Source organism: Echinops telfairi, unplaced genomic scaffold (genome assembly GCF_000313985.2).
Source record: "Echinops telfairi isolate 266 unplaced genomic scaffold, ASM31398v2 ScPeMD7_9;HRSCAF=40, whole genome shotgun sequence".
Classification (NCBI taxonomy): Eukaryota; Metazoa; Chordata; class Mammalia; order Afrosoricida; family Tenrecidae; genus Echinops; species Echinops telfairi.
The window spans coordinates 52320931-52339174 of NW_022103906.1; the positions used below are offsets into that span (position 1 = coordinate 52320931).

Consider the following 18244-nt stretch of genomic DNA (forward strand, 5'->3'; position numbering starts at 1 on the left):
AAAAGCTCATGGAAAAATTCTATCTTTTCATTCATGGAAAAATTACTTCCCCACAAAATTTTTAGAAGCCCTATATATGTAGAGTCAAACTAAACAAGTAATGTTTCAGTTATTTTTCTTCAAGAAATCAATGTCCATTATCACTTGCTCTGCTCTAATTTTTCCATTTACTCAGATCCCAATGTTTATAATACAAAAGATAATGAAAATGTGTAATGGAAAACTGATTTGACCCAAATCACAATAAAAAATTTTTTTAAGATTATACAAATATATCCTCTCAGATCTACAAACATGCTAAAATACCAAGCAAAAGTTCATGCCTTTCTAGAGTAGATATGCATATTTTGTTGACTTCAGTGTACTATAAAACCTATGAGTAGGTGAAGAAACACTGCATTTCCTCAAAACATTTATCTAAGTAATCTGTATATAGTTAACCTTTTTCTGGAGACAACTGAAACATCAGTATTTGGAAATATTATTCTAACAGAACCTTAACAAGTTATAGCCGATCATTTATTATGAACATGTTCAGCATATCTTAAAGTGAAAGAACTCAAGAAAAAGTTCAATCTGCATAAGATTTTGTGAACCATTTATTGAATGATGCAGGAAATATCAAAAGGGGATGGAAAGAATACATAGTCACTATACCATGAAGAACTAGTTGCCATTTCAACCATTTCCAGAGTTAGCATATGATAAAAAAAACCAACAGTACTGAAGGAAAAAGTCTAAGCAGCCGTGAAAGCATTAACCAAAAACAAAGCTCCAGGAATTGATGGAATACCAATTGAAATGTTTCAACAAGCTGATGAAGCACTCACTCCTCTATGCTTGAAAATTTGGAAGACAGTTACTTGGCCAGCTGACTGGAAGAGATCATATCTGTGCCTATTCCAAAGAAAGATGACCCAATACTCAGATTATCAAATAATGCCATTGATAACACATGCAGGTGCAATTTTGCTGAAAATCATCCAACAGCAGTTGCAGCAATACATTGACCAGGGAGCTACCAGAGGCTCTGGAGAGATCAGTCCCTGGAGGAGGACATCATGCTTGGTAAAGGTAGCAGAAAAGATACACGCCCTCAACAAGATAGATGGACAACAGGGACTGCAACAGTGGACTCAAGCATAAAAAACAACTGTGAAGATGACAAAGGACCAGGCAGTATTTTGTTCTGTTTTCCATATGGTCACCAACTTGATGTCACTTAACAACAAACAGCCTTTCAGTGGCCTAGTCATTTTGTGTTGGACTGCTAACCATAAAGCCGCCACTAGTTGCTCTCAGGAGAAAGGTTTTCTGCTCCTATGATAAGAGTCACAGTCTCAGAAACCCATTGGGCAGTGCTGCTCTGCCCCATAGGGGGTCTCTGTCAGAAGAATGTATGGCAGTGAGTTGGTTTTTTTGGGGTGGGGTAGGGTTGGAGCCCTTTGACATTAAAATGATTGCCTTTATGATATTAACATAATTGTTTTAATATCAAATAATTGTTTTTACCATTCCTTTTTTCAGCTGTCAGCTACGAGTGTGGGTAGTTGTCCCATCAAAAATTATCTGCCAGTTGTTACTTCAACTCCAACTGTTCGTGAAAATGAAACTAGTACAAGCAAATCTGTGTTTGAACCTGAAGACGCTGCAGTCGTAGATAATGAGGTATTGACTGTTGTACCTTATTGTTTTTGAGTTCATCTTACAGTCAAAGAAAGGAAGTGTAATAATTGTTAAATAAGTTTTTAAATATTAATATGTCTTCTTACAAGTTGCCGGAAAGAAAACTATTTTTTCTAAAAAGTAACAGTTCGGTTATATTTTCAAAATAGTCTTGTTCATTACTAGCAAATATTTGTCAGAATTCTAAGAAACTGTTAGCAAATAGTAATCATTTCAGTAAGAAAGGCCTAGCATTTGACATTTAATTCACATAGCATTCTCTACATTACACATGACGTACCTTTGCTATTTTTTTTCATTATTAATGATTGCCTAACTTTTTCCCTTCTTTGTTGTTACTTTTAAAACTAAAGTAATTCCAAATGTTTACATGTCCTAAAATCCTTTTTTTTGTTTCCTAAACTCTTATTTTTGAAAACTAGCTCTGGTCAGAAATGCGAAGACATGAAATGTTAAGGGAAGAGCTGCGGCAGAGAAGAAAGCAGCTAGAAGCTCTGATGGCTGAACATCAGAGGAGGCAAGGTCTAGCTGAAACGACATCTCCAGTTGCTATTTCAGTCAGAAGTGATGGATCTGAGAACTTGTGTACTCCTCAGCAAAGCAGAACAGAAAAGTAAGTTGATTAAATGTGTTTTGCCATCTACTATCTAACCTGAAGGAGCCCTGGTGGTGTAGTGTTTATGCATTGGGTTGCGATCCACGTAGTTGGCAATTTGAAACCACCAGCTGCTTTGAGGAAGACAGGGCTTTCTAGTCTTATCAACATTTATAGTCTCGGAAGCTCACAGGGGCAGTTCTACCCTGTTCTTATGTCGCTATGTGTTGACATAGACTCAGTGGCAGTGAGTGAGTATGGTTTTAAAATTATTTTTCTCTGCACTGCAGCACACATTTTCTGTCTCATTAAGGCCAGCTTTGTAGTATTACTTTTGTGACTCAACTGAATCCAGTTTCTGTTCTAACTTTACATAATATCAGTATATCTGTTTTGGTTTTTTCTCTTGCTTAAAAAAAAATTCACTATGGCGTTTGACATGGAATGTAGATTGTCTCTTTTGTATAAGCTTTATTTTTTAGCATTAGTTTTAAGCATGTCTTGTTAAAAACTGCTTCTTATTATGTAGTACCTTTACTATCAAGCCAGAAATAAGCACTTTTGTCTTTGTTTTCACCTTTATTTTTAAAATCATTTTATTGGCATATAATTCATATGTCATGCAATTTATTAGTTCAGTCATATTAAGAAAAGTCTTAGAATCATCACCACAATCCAATTCCAGAGCATTGTCTTCTTTGTTGTATTCATTGTGGTTGGCTCCCATTTTTCCCCAACCTCCCCTGCCATGCATGTAGATGATTATTAATACAGTTACTTTCACTAGATTTTGGAAGTAAGCACTTTTTACTTCTATTGAGCATCTGCTGTTTGTAAGGTTCTCAAAACACTAGTTAAGACATTTATTTTTAAATATTTTTAAGCAGAAATTGACATATTTAAAAGAATACATATTTCTGAAAGAACTCATCCTCTGTAAAATCACTTCTTAAGTTCTGGTGCTGCTGAAGTTATGTGTTCAGCTGCTAATGAAGCGACAATACAAATGCACTAGCTGCTCTGTAGGATGGAGATATGACAGTATGTATAGCCTTGGAAACTGAAGCAATGATAGTCTGTCTTAAAGGATCAATATGAGTTGGAATCATTCAGTAGGAGTGGATTTGGTTTGCAATTAAAATAACTTCTGTACTTAGCTATAGAGTAGCATTCAGATCTAAAATTTTCACTACTGAATCCTTACCTTAATCCTCATCTGGCCTTCCTGGAATGTTGTATTAAGCTTCATTTTTACTATTTCCTCATTTTAGAATGTTTCCTACTTTTAGAATCCCAATATGTATTTTATTGACCAAATTGTGTTTATGAAGTTCTGGTTTGATGAGTATCTAGATTTGAGAAGAACCATTGGTTTGGAATTAGACTTATACCCACTAGATATATGTAACCGTTAAAATTAAGCAACTTAACAGTTGTTTCAGTCGTGCTCCCCACATTTTAAATGTTTAATAGGCATATGTAACTAAGTGGTTCTATAGGACAGCACAAATGTAGTTTCATGAAGCACTGTTAAGGAGAGATCTATTTGACAGTGCTGCCCTAGAAAACTTGCTTATGGAAAAGTTGAAGAAAGTTATCAAGTTAAAGAAAAATGTTCCAGGGGGGTGGATGGGGTGGGCTCCCAATCCAGTTCTCCCCCCGCCCCCGCCGCGGGTCCTAGCAGCTCGGGTTGCAGCGGGCAGAGCGGCAGCGCCTGGCGATCCAGCTTCCAGAAGGCTCTTGGTGGCCCGCGGTCCAAAGGCGTCCTCCCCACAGCCAGCCGAGATGCCCAAGAGGAAGGTCAGCTCGGCCGAAGGGGCGGTGAAGGAGGAGCCGAAGAGGAGATCGCCCAGATTGTCAGCGAAACCCGCGCCTGCAAAAGTGGAGACGAAGCCAAAAAAGGCACCAGGAAAGGATAAATTTTGGGACAAAAAAGTGCAAGCAAAGGGAAAAGAGGAGCAAAGGGAAACAGATGGAAGGAGCCAACCAAGAAGCTAAAGATTTACCTGCTGAAAATGGAGAAACGAAACACGAGGAGAGCCCAGCCTCTGATGAAGCAGGAGAAAAAGAAGCCAAGTTTGATTAATGTTTATCATGTCTTATCAGTGGGCCCTGTTCTCTCCCTTCTTGTACAATCCAGAGGAATATTTTTATCAACTATTTTGTAAATGCACGTTTTTTAGTAGCTCTAGAAACATTTTTAAGAAGAAGGAAATCTCAATTCATCCCATTTTTTTTCCTTAGTGTAAATGCTGTTTTTTTAAGATGTGAAATCATTTACTGGTTGTTTATTTTTTAGTACAACCAGAAAATAGTGGGATGTTGAATTGTGGGAAGATTTGACTGTCTTGGGTGTCAACATAACATTCCATGGGATGGAGGGAAGTTTTTGTATCCCTTATACAAAACACACTTAATGGAAATTTGGAGTTACTGTCATGCATTTGCATGACTTGAACATTTAAAAATTTTTTTCCACATTTGTTCTCTTAAAAGAATTGGGTCTGAAAACCATTCTGCCATCACAGCTCTTGTCAGAACTGTGCATTCTGTAACACCTGGTAGTGGTAGTCCCGTGTTCTCGATCACTTTGTTACGTGCTGTGAAGGATTGAACATTTGAGTGTGTAGTGTGTGAATTGTGAATTAGTGGGACTTAAGATGTAAGTTTACCAGCATTTGAAGATAATGGTACTTAATAATCTCTTTTTAAAAATTTGCCTCTAAATTTAAAGCTGGAAAGTCACTGGAATTTAGAAACGAATTTTATCTACATGCCATTTTAGGATTTTGGTACATGCATTAAGGATTGTGTACAGATTGTTCATAATGTCTCTGTACTGATCTCAAAACAACCAATAAAATGCCAGTTACAAAAGAAAAGAAAAAAGAAAAATGTTCCAGAGGATGTGATTAGTTTATTTGAAGAGTTGTGTTTTCAAAGCAGACTAAACATATTCCCTGTGTTTAGTACTACCCATCTTAGAGAATACATCACACATACATATTTGACACAGTGTCTTGACACACAACAGGTGGTAAAATATGTAGTTCATATCCAGAATGGTCTCTATTTTATGTCTTCTAATCATTAGAACAATGGCAACTTGGGGAGGGTCCACCCAGTGTGCACTGGATGAAGAAGGAGATGAAGATGGTTACCTTTCTGAAGGAATCATTCGAATGGATGAAGAGGAGGAAGAAGAGGAGCAAGATGTCAGTTCCAATGATAACTTTTCTGTGTATCCTAACAGTGTGAATCATAATTCCTATAATGTAAAGGAAACAAAAAATAGGTGAGTTTTTAAAGTTTTAGTATTATGATTGGTTTGAAGAATGTTGCTATGATAGATTCCAGCTAAGTTGGATCAAGATTCATAAGCTTTGACCCTTTCTCTCTTGTGAAATTAAGCATCAAAGGAAAGTTCTAAATATTGAAAAATGTTTGTAAACAAAGGTATTCATTAATTCTTATTTACAGCAGTGAAAAAATTAAAAGATGCATAAGTAGATTACAGTATTTTTAAGTGATAGACTACTATGTTACTAAATGTAAATCATGCAGAATGGAAAAATACTTGGAATGATCATGAATATTCATTCTGCAGAATACAAATGGTATGATACCTTAGTGTAGAAGCAAATGAAAAAAGTCAAAAGGAATACAAAAACAATAAGTAAACGTAAGCCTAGAAATGCGGAATTTTTTTCCCTTCTGTTTTCCTTTATAAATTTTTGAACTTAAAACAAGAAGACATGAACTATGGTATCAGGTTTTAATTCCATAATTTTAAAACCAAATTATTATCTATGATGACTCTGCTTTAAATCTTGTCTTAGGTGGAAGAACAATCGCCCCTTTTCCGCAGATGGTAATTACCGTCCTTTGGCCAAAACAAGGCAACAGAATGTCAGCATGCAGCGCCAAGAAAACCGTTGGGTGTCAGAACTTTCTTACATAGAAGAGAAAGAACAGTGGCAAGAACAAATTAATCAGTTAAAGAAACAGCTTGATTTCAGTGTCAGTATTTGTCAAACTCTGATGCAAGATCAGCAGGTAAAGTCTACAATGAAGTAATTTTATTTATAGCTTTATTGTATTTGAAGTAATACAAATTTTTGTCGTGCCGTAAGTAGTTTATGTATTTATTGCTAGTTTTGTTTCTTTTTTCCCTTTCCATAGACACTGTCTTGTCTACTACAGACTCTTCTCACAGGTCCTTACAGTGTTATGCCCAGCAATGTTGCTTCTCCTCAAGTACACCTTATAATGCACCAGTTGAACCAGTGCTATACTCAGCTAACATGGCAACAAAATAATGTTCAGAGGTAATCCGTTTCTTAGAAATGTTAGGACTTGAGGGTTTTACAATTATCTCTTGGAGGGGGTTGGGGGGGGGGGAGGCAGGAGCCAGAATGTATATTTGAACATTTGTTATCTGTCACTTGAGAATTTCATAAGCAGTGTATTTTCTTAATATTTTTTGTTGTTATAGACATGACTTTTGTTTTTAATATCTTCTATGAAACATTGGGGTGAGTTACATGGTGTTAGTTTTATGCCACTAAGACTGTAAACAACAACAAAAAAAGTTGGTTATACATATTTTATAGGTAGACTGAGTTCAGTGCTGTTTCAAAGGCTAGGTACTGAAGTTTCACCTGCAGTACAAGCTAATACTTGCTGCCATAAGTATCAGCAGTTATCCTGAGTTCTGTTGGCTATTGAATCACATATGCTTTCCTGAGTGTATTTTAAATAAATGACAACATAACTAATGTCTTCAATATTTACAGATTGAAACAAATGTTAAATGAACTTCTGCGGCAACAAAATCAGCACCCTGAAAAACCTGGAAGCAAAGAACGAGATGGTAGTTCATCTCACCCTCCATCTCCTAGCTTATTTTGTCCCCTCAGCTTTCCAACCCCGCCTGTCAATCTATTTTCCTTACCTGGATTTACTAATTTTTCATCATTTACACCAGGTAGGTGACTTGAAAACTTGAGAGAAAAGAAACAAAAATCAAGACTTTGTCATTTGTTCATTGCACAAATTTGCTGCAATAGTTTCTTTGGGGATGGTAAACGGCATTTACAAAGAAAGTTTTAAACTTTTTCTCTACTGATTCATGATAGCGCTTAGTACAGATACTAATGAAAGGAAGAAAACTTAGGAGGACCTTCTCTTTTACCTATGAATTATTCAACAGCTCTTTACCAGGGTACAGAAGGAATTAGCCTATCCAGTGTCTGCTGTATTTGAGGCATTGTGTAAAACTTAGCAGAGTAAACATGAGGAAGACAGCACTCTTCTAGAAGTACTTCATGTTTTCTTAGGGAGATACACCACGAGACTAAAGAATACATTTAGATTAGACCAGGGGTCCTCAAACTATGGCCCGCGGGCCACTTGCAGCCTGCCGAGGACATTTATCCGGCCCACTAGGTGTTTTTGCCCCGTTTTGTTTTTTACTTCAAAATAAGATGTGCAGTGTGATAGGAATTTGTTCAATTTTTTTTATAACTATAGTCCAGCCCTCCAATGGGTCTAAGGGACATTGAACTGGCCCCCTGTTTAAAAAGTTTGAGGACCCCTGGGTTAGACATTTGTTTTTGTTTTGTACCAATTAAGTGCCAGACTTTATATTAAAACTGGAATTCCGAGATGAGTAAAATTGATCCTTGAAGAAACTCCTTAATCAGAAAGATAAGAATATCAGTAAATGCTTGTGTGCAATGCCACAGGTGCTAGAGAAAATGAGCTAAGTGGCCTATCCTTAGGGGAATGGATTATCAGCAAATTTCTCTTTTACAGAAAGGTGACATTTAAGCTAAAGAATAAAGACAGGAAGGAAAGGGGTTTTCTAAACAAGCTATTGAGAGTTGCAAAGGCGTAAAATAGGATATCAGGAAATTTAGAATAATTAGGGTGACTAGTTTTTAGGTTCTTGATAGAGGCCTTATGTGCTATGTAGAAAGCACACAAAGGATAAAAAGTTTAGACAAGAGGGGTCCTTTAAAGGATGAGTAGGGAAAGCTTGTTGATAGTTTTGAAAGATAACATTGGTAATAAGTGTTTCGATTGCTAAGGAGCTAAGAGTGTAGATGGTAAATAGAAGACTATTGCAGTGATATCAGGGAATAAGCGTGTTAGCCTGATCTAAAGCATTGGCAATAAAGACAAAGGAATAATCCAAAAGAGATCAAGGAGGTAGAATGAATAAAGTAGCTGGTTAGAAGAGAGTGAATAAGGAAGATGTTGAAGGTGTTTGTCAAAGAATGGAGGAGGAGAAAAAGGAATGGAGTCTCTGAATATAAATAGCTACTATATACCACAGTGTGTTTCCTTACAGAATCGCAAAGATACTGGCATTTAACAAGCTTTTTAGTTCCTGAGTGTTGAATTGTGTTGACAGCAGACATGTTTTGAGTTGGCTTTTAAGTAACAACATAAATTATACATTTGATGCCTTTACACTGAAATGCACTTCATAATTATACCAACACTGTACCAAAGACTCTCTTCTTTACCAATTAATTGGCTTTTGTGAAACCTCCCTTATTCCTTTTCCTCCAAAGCTGTTAATAGTCCCTTGAAAATACCACCAATATAGCATTATATGGTAAATATTTGATAATATTCTACTTTCCCAACTATAATACAGTGGGAATAGCATAAGCTTTCAAGTCAAGTAAACTCAAGATCTTACCAGTCCTTTTATTTACTTGGTGTTTAATCTTTTAGCCTATTTTCTCATTGGTAAAATAAGTATAATACCTTATAATGTCTATGTCATGGCATTTAGTATTAACAAAATACCATGTGAAGTGCCTAAAATAGTACCTGGTCCCCATTAATAATTTGATAATTGGTAGGTAATTTTATTTTTAACTTTCAGCTCTTACGAGGAGAGTTGTTATTGTTAGATGAGATGCTGTCAATTCTGACTCATAGGACCCTGTGTACAGCGAAACAAAAACCCTGCCTGGTCCTACATCATCCTCACAATTATTTGTTTGTGACCCCATTACTGAGGCCGCTGTGACAGTACATCTTCCTTAGGGTCTTCCCCTTTTGTGCTGACCCTTTACCAAACATGAGAAACCCTGTTGGGCTGCAGTCTGCAAGGTCAGCAGTTTGAAACTACCAAGTGCTCCGAGGGAGAAAGATGAGCTTTCTAGTGCCATCAAGAGTTAGAATCTAGGAAACCCACAGGGGCACTTCTACCCTGTCCTGTAGGGTTGATATGGGTCGGCATCAACTTGATGGCTGGTTTGGTTTTGGTTTTTACCAAATATGATGTCCTCCAGGATCTGTCTGCTATTGATATGTTCAAAGTATGAGCTGAAGTCTCATGGTGACTAAAACATGGTGCGCTGAGCCCTAAAAGTGTGTTAGTTAATTTTAATTAATCCTTTTTTTAATTTGGGTGGCTTGAATGGCATATTTAATTTAAAATTATCCTTTAATTTTGTATTAAAACCAAGGGCACTTTTTTTCCCCCTCTGTGGCTTTTTATTTATTAGGTATGAATTTCAGCTCTTTATTTCCTTCTAATTTTGGAGATTTTTCTCAGAATGTGTCTACACCTACTGAACAGCAACAGCCATTAATCCAAAACCCTTCAGGGAAAACAGAATATATGGCTTTTCCAAAGCCTTTTGAAAGCAGTTCTTCTGTTGGAGCAGAAAAACAAAGGTACTTGAATGTGAACATAAACCAAATTTGATTAATAATAGTATTTTGGTTACATGTAATTGAGAACAAGAGGTATTTGATTGTTGTGCATGTGTTGGGAATGTCATACTTCCACATTCTAGTAGCTAGTTGTTTGTGCACACAGTTGATATTCAGAAATGATGGTTTAATGAATCTCCATCAAGCAATAAGCATTTATTCAAAACTGAGATAAGTGAAAGTTTGCTACTATAGTAAGAAAGCCAATATACCAATATTCAGCAGATAAAGTATGGGAAATGATTCCAAGCCAATGGAATAAAACTTGACTTAGTGTAGAGAAATAAATTAGTGATTGTGTGCTAATTATTTTCATCAACTTTTGTTTCTGTGTGAACTACTTTAAGTGATAAAGACCCATGTATGTTCCCAAGCTAGCTGTTCCTTTGTTTTCTTTTGTCCCATCTTCTATCCGCTTTTCCACATTTTCTCATTATATGAGTAATGGCAGTGGTATAGTGGGATGAGTACAGAAATAAAGTTGTAAATAATTTAGTACATTATCCTGTATCAGATTGACATATTTAATGCATATTGTGTGAAAATATCATGTAGACCGCTGATGATTTTTAGTAGCCTTAAACTACTCACTAGTAAACTGTAAAATATGGCTACCTGGAGTTTTTAGTAAATATAGAAATCTATAATATGATTCTTAGAAATTTGTTTTTATTCATGAGGAATCAAAAGCAGCCTGAAGAGGAGGTGGAAAACAGTAGACCACCATGGTTATATGGCCAAGAAGGTGATGTAGAAAAACCATTTATTAACACTGGATTTGCAACGTCTGCAGAGAAAGCTGCAAATAGTCATCGCAAAAATCATTTAGACATTGGCAGAAGACGCCAGTTTGATGAAGAATCATTAGAAAGTTTTAGCAGCATGCCTGATCCAGTAGATCCAACAACAGTAACTAAAACATTCAAGGCAAGAAAGGCATCTGCTCAGGCCAGCCTGGCATCTAAAGATAAAACTCCCAAATCAAAGAGTAAGAAGAGGAATTCTACCCAACTGAAAAGCAGAGTTAAAAATATTGGTAAGTATTGAAACTGATTAATGTTCTCCAGTTCAAATACTGGTAACCCTAATCTGGCATGTGAAGTATCTGATTTCAGTATAGTGCAATAGATAAGCACTGTTATAGACATACATGAAGAAAGCCATTTAGCACACTTTATTTATTTTTTACAGAATTTATCATACAATGTTTAGTTTAATAAATATTTTTAGACAATTTAATCTTTTTAAAATTTTACATCGGTGATTACGGTAAGCTTAGAAGATGTTCTCCTTGCACTCAAGAATACTTAAGTAGTGCGAGACAGAAACCCTAGGGTAACACAAAGAACTTTTTATTCCTTGTTGCTGTATTCCCCCCCCCACACACACACACACACAAAGTAATGCTTTTGTTTATGAATACATTAGTTTCTTATTCCAACATCCTTATTCAACTAATTCATTTGAGTGGCCTAGAGCTGTGCTTCCTAAACTGTAGTGTTTCATACGACTTGTAGGGAGTCCTCTTAAAGTTAGATTCTAATTAAGTAAGTCTAAGGAGGAAACATTTCTAAGTGACTTTCATGTTTTTCTGATACTGGTATGTGGACTTTATTTAAATAGGTTTCTAGTCGTCCCTTAACCAAATCTGTGTAAACCCAAGGGTCACTGGTAATGCATTGATTAAGCACTCAGCTGCCAATCACTGTCAGAATTGATATGTTACCTAGCAATAACGATAGTATAAGCCTATTGTACATAATACATTATATTTTTTAAAAACCTCTGTATATTTTAAAGCCACTCACCTTTTAGCCTGTCATATTGTGATGGTTTGTGTGTTGCTCTGATGCTGGAAGCTATGCCACTGCTTATCAAATAACAAGGTCAGCAAGTTTCAGGAGCTCTTTCAAACTAAGGAGGTATACAACACACAAATGAAAGGCTTGGTAGCAGAATTAAATATATAGCAATCAAAGTGGTCAGATATATCCTTCTTATTCAAAATGTGAACTGTGGACAAACACCATTAACATGTAGGAGCTCACAAAAATGCAGGCTCTTAGGTTCCACCTTCTACCAATTCATTATGCATTTTTTGGTCAATAGATAATTCTAACAAAATTTGAGATCTTTTAATATGAAGGTATCGGCATTAAAGTCCCAGAACCAAGCACTAAATTACACTACTAATTTATGTTACTTTTGTTCTTTGTGTGGAATTGCAAGGCCAAAGATTTTTTAGGAGGAGGGGTAAATTTTCTTTGTCTTAAAGGAAGTAGTAAATGAAAGGAGATGGAGAGAAAGTTAGAAAGCATATAAATTGTAACAACAATAAGAAAAATCAGGAAGAAACAATAAAAGATGAAACAGGAATTGTCATGTACTTTATTTAGTCTTTTGTCCTCTTGTAAATGTGAATATTATTGAATATAAATTAAGATTTTAAAACAATCTTTCAAATATTCAAATTCAAGACAAATATGAAAAAAAAAGACTGAGATACGTGCTTTTATTATCTGGCTGAACTTTTCAGATGTTGATTTGTAATTTGATAAGAAAAACTGTACCAGGCCCGTTCCACATTTTGCTATTATCAGGAAGAAGTAGGAACATAGAGTGAATAGCCTCTTAATTATTTTCTTAGAAAAGAGAGGGAGGACTGAAATGTACTGATTTCTGGGTTCTAACCATCTTTTTAAAATTTCCCCTTCCCTTTCCTATTGCTCACTAGTGAAGGTTGACTGGGGATGCATGGTCAGTAGGGAAGGCAAGGCATGGAAGATTTGGCTGGCGAAGAAACAACAAGGTTTTTTAAAAAGATTCTATCCTTCATCCCATACAACAAAAGGATGACACTGATAATTGCAGCATTAGTAGTGGGACACTGTTGCTGGGGAGCTAATACCATGCTATATTGAAGCTGTCTGTGGTCTGTAGTTTTACGCTAAAGGGGTAAAGCAGAAACTTCATTAGATCCCAGGAGATGGCGAGAGGAGATAAGGAGGTAACTAGGGAATGGTCATAGAGAAGCCTCTTCAGTTTGTTTTCATGTTCCCGGGGATCCATCGGAAAGTTTTCTACTGAGACTTAAATTTAGGTATGGTTCAAGACTTGTCTGTGTGGGCACTTGCAGAGTCTTCAGAGTTCCATGACATAGGTGTCGAGCTATACTGGAAGCAAACCAGAAGTACTACTGTACTGTATTTGCTCACTTGTTAGCCATGAGAAAAACATAGGGTTAAGAGTGGTGAGGTCATATAGGAAGTAAGATCTTTACCCAGAGTAAAGGTGTTGCTGCTGTTCTACTGTCCTAGCTAGTGGTGCTCTGAAGTATTATTAAGAAGTAGTTTCACCAATTCTGATATTCGCTCTAGAGAAATACTACTAAAATATCCAGAAGAGAGACAATACCTACCACAAATTCGTTTCTTAACTGTGAGAATCTATTTCTTGAGTTTTAAAATTTGGAACTTACATATAACATCATACTTTATTCTTTTTGCAGCTGCAAAAATTTTTGCAGCTTACAATATTCTTTTTGAAGCACGCTGCTCTTTACAGTTTTCTCTGAGTTGGCAGGTCTTTTTGAAGTATCTGTTGATACTTCCCAAGAGAATTTTGTGTTTAACACATAATCTGAATTTTCATTTTGATTATATTCAGCTGTTTTCATTTGATATAGTAACAATCAAAGGTTTAACTTTATTAATTTAAATATTCTTATTGAATAACATCTTTTAATTTTTTTCTTCACAACTCTGTGAGCCACTAATTATTTAATAGCATCTGCCAATCAAATCATTTTACATAGAAATTTTGACAGTCATATTCTTTTTTCTGGACCTATGTTATGTGAAGGTCAAGTGTAATTAAGATGCCCTTTTTTTTCCCTCTGTAATTTTCATGCAGAATGAATGAGAGTGGCAAGACTTTAGTCCAGAAGACCTATAAAGAAACAGGAGCTTAGAATTGAGATGATGAAATCCTAGCTTGAATTATGGCCCTTGAAACAGAGAGGAAAGGTTGAATTCATATAGAATATCATACCAAGAATAAATTGACAATATCTTGGAGACTTATATGTTAAGAAGCAATTACAGATCAAAAATAACTCTGAGGTGAAGCAAACTGTTAGAGACCAAGTAGGATTTGGAAAGATGTTTGTTTTAAACAGGTGTGCATGCAGCCCTCCCTTATCAGCTCTCATCCAATTACCATTTCTTCTGAGCAAAAGAATTGCTTTGACCTGGAAGATGTAGTCAACTCTTTCAGACAGTGTTTAGGGCTAAGATCAGAACTCCATGGTTTTTAGAGAAAGGATGAGTTAGAGGAAATCAATGTAACCCTTCCTTGGAACTTTTTTTTCTCCCTAAAATAAAACCACCAGCCATCCGCAGGAGAAAGATAAGGCTGTCTATTCCCATAACAATTTACAGCCTCAGAAACCCTATAGAAGGTCACCATGAGTTGGAATCTATATGATGGCCATGGTTCATTCTCTACACTTGTATCACAGGAGTAATTCGTCATGTTGTAGGATTTATTACAGAAATATAATCATAACAGTGTCAGAAGAATTTGTTAGCATGGTTATATCAAAAAGTTATAAAAACTCATCAATGTAGCAGTATGGTAGATGGTATTTGAAATCATTCCTGATGAAAGTTCCAAGGAAAGTGGACCAAATTCACTACCATTGAATTGAGTTTGACTCATAGTGACCCTATATGACAGGGTAGACCTGCCGCTTTGGGTTTCTAAGATTATAACTCTTTACGGGAATAGAAAGCTTTGTCTTACACAGTGTGGCTGGTGCTTTTGAACTACTGACCTTATGGTTAAAGCGCAATATATAATCACTATGTCACCATAGGCCACCATAGACCATGAGAACACAATTATTTAAATGTAAAGAAAAGTTGGCCAACGAAGCTAGATGAAGCTACATGGTACTTACCTATAGTGATGACTATGAGTTACAATCAGCAGTAGTTTTTTGTTTTGTTATTTATTTTTCCAATGCCCAATCAAAAATATAAATAAAATATTGCTAATAATTTTTTATCAATACTAGAGACAAACATATCCCCTTTATACCATCATCATTTTGCATTATTTTTTAAACAAGATAAGAAATTGAACAACTGAATAGTTATTTTAAAAAGGAAAAGAAGATCTTGTACTAATTTTTTTCTAATGGTATTTTTGTTTATTAAGAATACCAAAGAGAGAATGGAAAATAGAACTGTAATTAACAAGGTAAACAATTTAAAAGGTAAATAATTTACATCAATGTGTAACTATGTCTTTCTGTTACAGTAAAACAATAAAAGAAAGTTGGGAGGAAATAGTCCCATTGTTGTCAAAAGTTTTGGGGTGGTGGGGAGCTGTTGATGGGCACCAGGAAAAATTTATCTAGGAAGATGCAGGATCTGTAAAAGTCTATAAAATATTTTTTAAGAACATGAAATAAGATTGAACAAATGTAAATCATTACCAATATTCTTGAGTGGGAATGCATAAAATCGGTAAATGTTAGTGTTTCCCAAATGAATATACTTTCAATATGATTGCATTTTAAATCCCCAAGGATTATTTTTTAATTGGAAGAAAACTTAAAGCTTATATAGAAGGACAAATGTCTAGGAATAACCAAGAAAAGAAGCTAGGTGGGACTTGTCTTTCTTTACTAGATGCTTCAATATGTAATATGAAACTTCTGTAGCCAGAAGAATAATATTGGGATAGGTAACTGGAACACAGAATGCCTACAAATGAAATTTGTTATATGTGGAGATTCAGTACATTAGCCAGGGATGCACTTTACCTCAGTGGGAAAAGGATAGTTTTACTTACGTAACACTATCTCTTTAGAACAAAATAGAATTGAATTTGTCCAGTTAACTAAATATCAAAATAAATAAAAACCCCAAAACACTGCAACTTAGAAGGAAAAGGTAATGAATATATGGATAAACCTGTGAGTGGAGGAGACCTGGTAAACCTAGACCAAAATACACCACATAAAAAGTATAAAAAGAAAGTCATGTTTGACTTTCATTTTCATTAATCTTTAATATGCATGTTTTAACCGATTGTTTTATTTCTTAATACTGAAAAATTATCAACTTTTAGTCCAGTAGATAATTTGGCTTGTAAAAGGTCTGCCGTAGTTTGAATTTGACGTACTCATTAAGCAGAACATCAAAGGACAAAAAAACGAGTTTAGTTACCTTACCCTGTGCTTCTAAAGTTGATTGCAAAGGTTGCTTCAAGGTAGAGTATTTACTATTTCTCATTGTACTTACACCAGGACTTCATAGCATTCTGAATTATGTGACCTATACCATTTTACTATGGAAATCAATTTCCCTTTCACCTTGAGTTAGTTGCACCTGCTAACTGCTGTCCCCCACTTTTTTTTCTTAAACCGAAGGGTATGAAAGTGCCAGTATGTCTAGCACATGTGAACCTTGTAAAAGTAGGAACAGACTTTCAGCGCAGACTGAAGAACCTGTTCAAGCAAAAGTGTTCAGCAGAAAGAATCATGAGCAACTGGAAAAAATAATAAAATATAGTAGGTCAACCGAAATATCTTCAGGTATGCCCTTTTTTTTTTTTTTTTTTTTCAGGTATGCCCTTTTTTGGGGGATTTAATTTAAGGAACTCTTTGCTTAGATTTGAAATTGGACTATCAGACATACCTATTTGGTACAGTTTTTGTAGTAGATATTATTATCAAGTAGATATTGCTATCAAGAAATCTAAACTGCAAATACATATGTCTTGGGGTTATGCTGAGTAAACAAGAGGATAGGTGATGTGTCACTCTTCATTGGAAATTCTGAAACACTTTTCTGAGTAAGAATTTATATGAAAGTCTATCATTCTGTTTAAGCTCTTTGCTTTCACTTTGCCTACAAATAGAATTTTTATGCTTTAATGTAGCACATACGGCTCTCAGATTTGATTCCTTCCTGTCTCCCCAAACTCTTTCACTATCGTCTGCCATGAACTTTTTTCTTTTCTTGGCACTGGAGTTTTCCTAAAGCTATCATGTTGTTTCTCACCCTCACTATTGTCTTTTCTGCCTCACAACATCCCTTTACCCTCTGTACACATTATTCTTTGATAGACTCAAGTAAAGCCTTAATTCTAGAACCCTGAAATTGCATCCTAAACTACCCAGAGGAAGCTTCCCTAATTTTCCTTTTTGTGTCTTATTTTAGACTATATAAACCTATTTTTTCCCCCATTTCATATTATTTACTCTTGGCCTGTTTAAGTGTATCACTCTTTTGAGTCCGGTGGCACCAGAAACTTTTTGTATTTGGACCTAGTATAGTAGCAATAATATCAAACACATATTGGAGATCAATAAGTATTTATTTAATCAATAGAAGCTAATACTTTTCTGATTTATAAAAAGAAAATATGAGAAGCGAGCTTTAACTCACTGCCATTGAGTTAACCCACTGCCATTGAGTTTAGTGACGCTATAAGACAAGGTAGACCTGCCCTTGTGTTTTTCCGCAACTGTAACTTTTACAAGAATAGAAAGCCTCCTTTTTCTCCTGTGGAGTGGCTGGTGGTTTTGAACTAATGACCTTGCAGTTTAAAGCAGCTCAGCGCATAACAACTACTCCACCAGGGAAGATAGATTAATAAATATAAATTTAAGTAGTTCTCAGTTGTCAATGAGATCCTTGGTGAAAATAATAATAAGCTACATTGTGTATCATACTTTACTGGTCAGAGATTGCCAGTGCATCTCATCTTAGTTTCATAATCCTTTTAGTTGACTTTTACTTCAATTTGTAGATGAGGAAACATGGTCAAAAAGAATAGTTATAAAGGGCCAACTATAAACTGGCATAACTTTTCAGAACAGCTTCAAAAGTCTTTAACACATTAAGTATACATTTAGAAATCCATCCTAAAAAAATGAAAATGAAATTTTAAAAAAACAACCAGAATTTAGTGCTCTCAAAAGACAGACCAGGATCCTTTTGAGAAATTTTTACAGTTTTTATCTCATTTGGCTATCTTGTCTAGCATTTATATTCCAAAAAAATAAGCATTAGGGTAGAGTTAGAGAAGGAGGCTGCATCAAAATATTTAATAAGTTAGATAGCAGTTACCATAGTAATTATTGTCACGGGGAAAAATAGGATGATTGAATTTTGGTGAATTTAATTGTGAATATTATAAATTCACAAA

At 35.4% G+C, this 18244-nt stretch overlaps 1 protein-coding gene and 1 pseudogene across 6 annotated transcripts in view; both read left to right on the forward strand.

The window, feature by feature from the left end:
* PCM1 (pericentriolar material 1) overlaps nt 1-18244 on the forward strand; it is a 90951-nt gene that overhangs the window by 36661 nt on the left and 36046 nt on the right. For 3 of the 6 annotated variants that reach the window (XM_045286824.1, XM_045286826.1, XM_045286825.1), the window contains 9 exons: nt 1528-1668; nt 2109-2299; nt 5376-5576; nt 6121-6337; nt 6464-6609; nt 7078-7268; nt 9811-9982; nt 10702-11057; nt 16461-16625. In XM_045286824.1, coding sequence (XP_045142759.1) covers nt 1528-1668; nt 2109-2299; nt 5376-5576; nt 6121-6337; nt 6464-6609; nt 7078-7268; nt 9811-9982; nt 10702-11057; nt 16461-16625 — 1780 coding nt within the window. The remainder of the gene's footprint in view (nt 1-1527; nt 1669-2108; nt 2300-5375; nt 5577-6120; nt 6338-6463; nt 6610-7077; nt 7269-9810; nt 9983-10701; nt 11058-16460; nt 16626-18244) is intronic. The other 3 variants (XM_045286827.1, XM_045286828.1, XM_045286831.1) reach the window with 1 other exon arrangement.
* LOC105978293 lies at nt 4067-4415 on the forward strand (annotated as a pseudogene).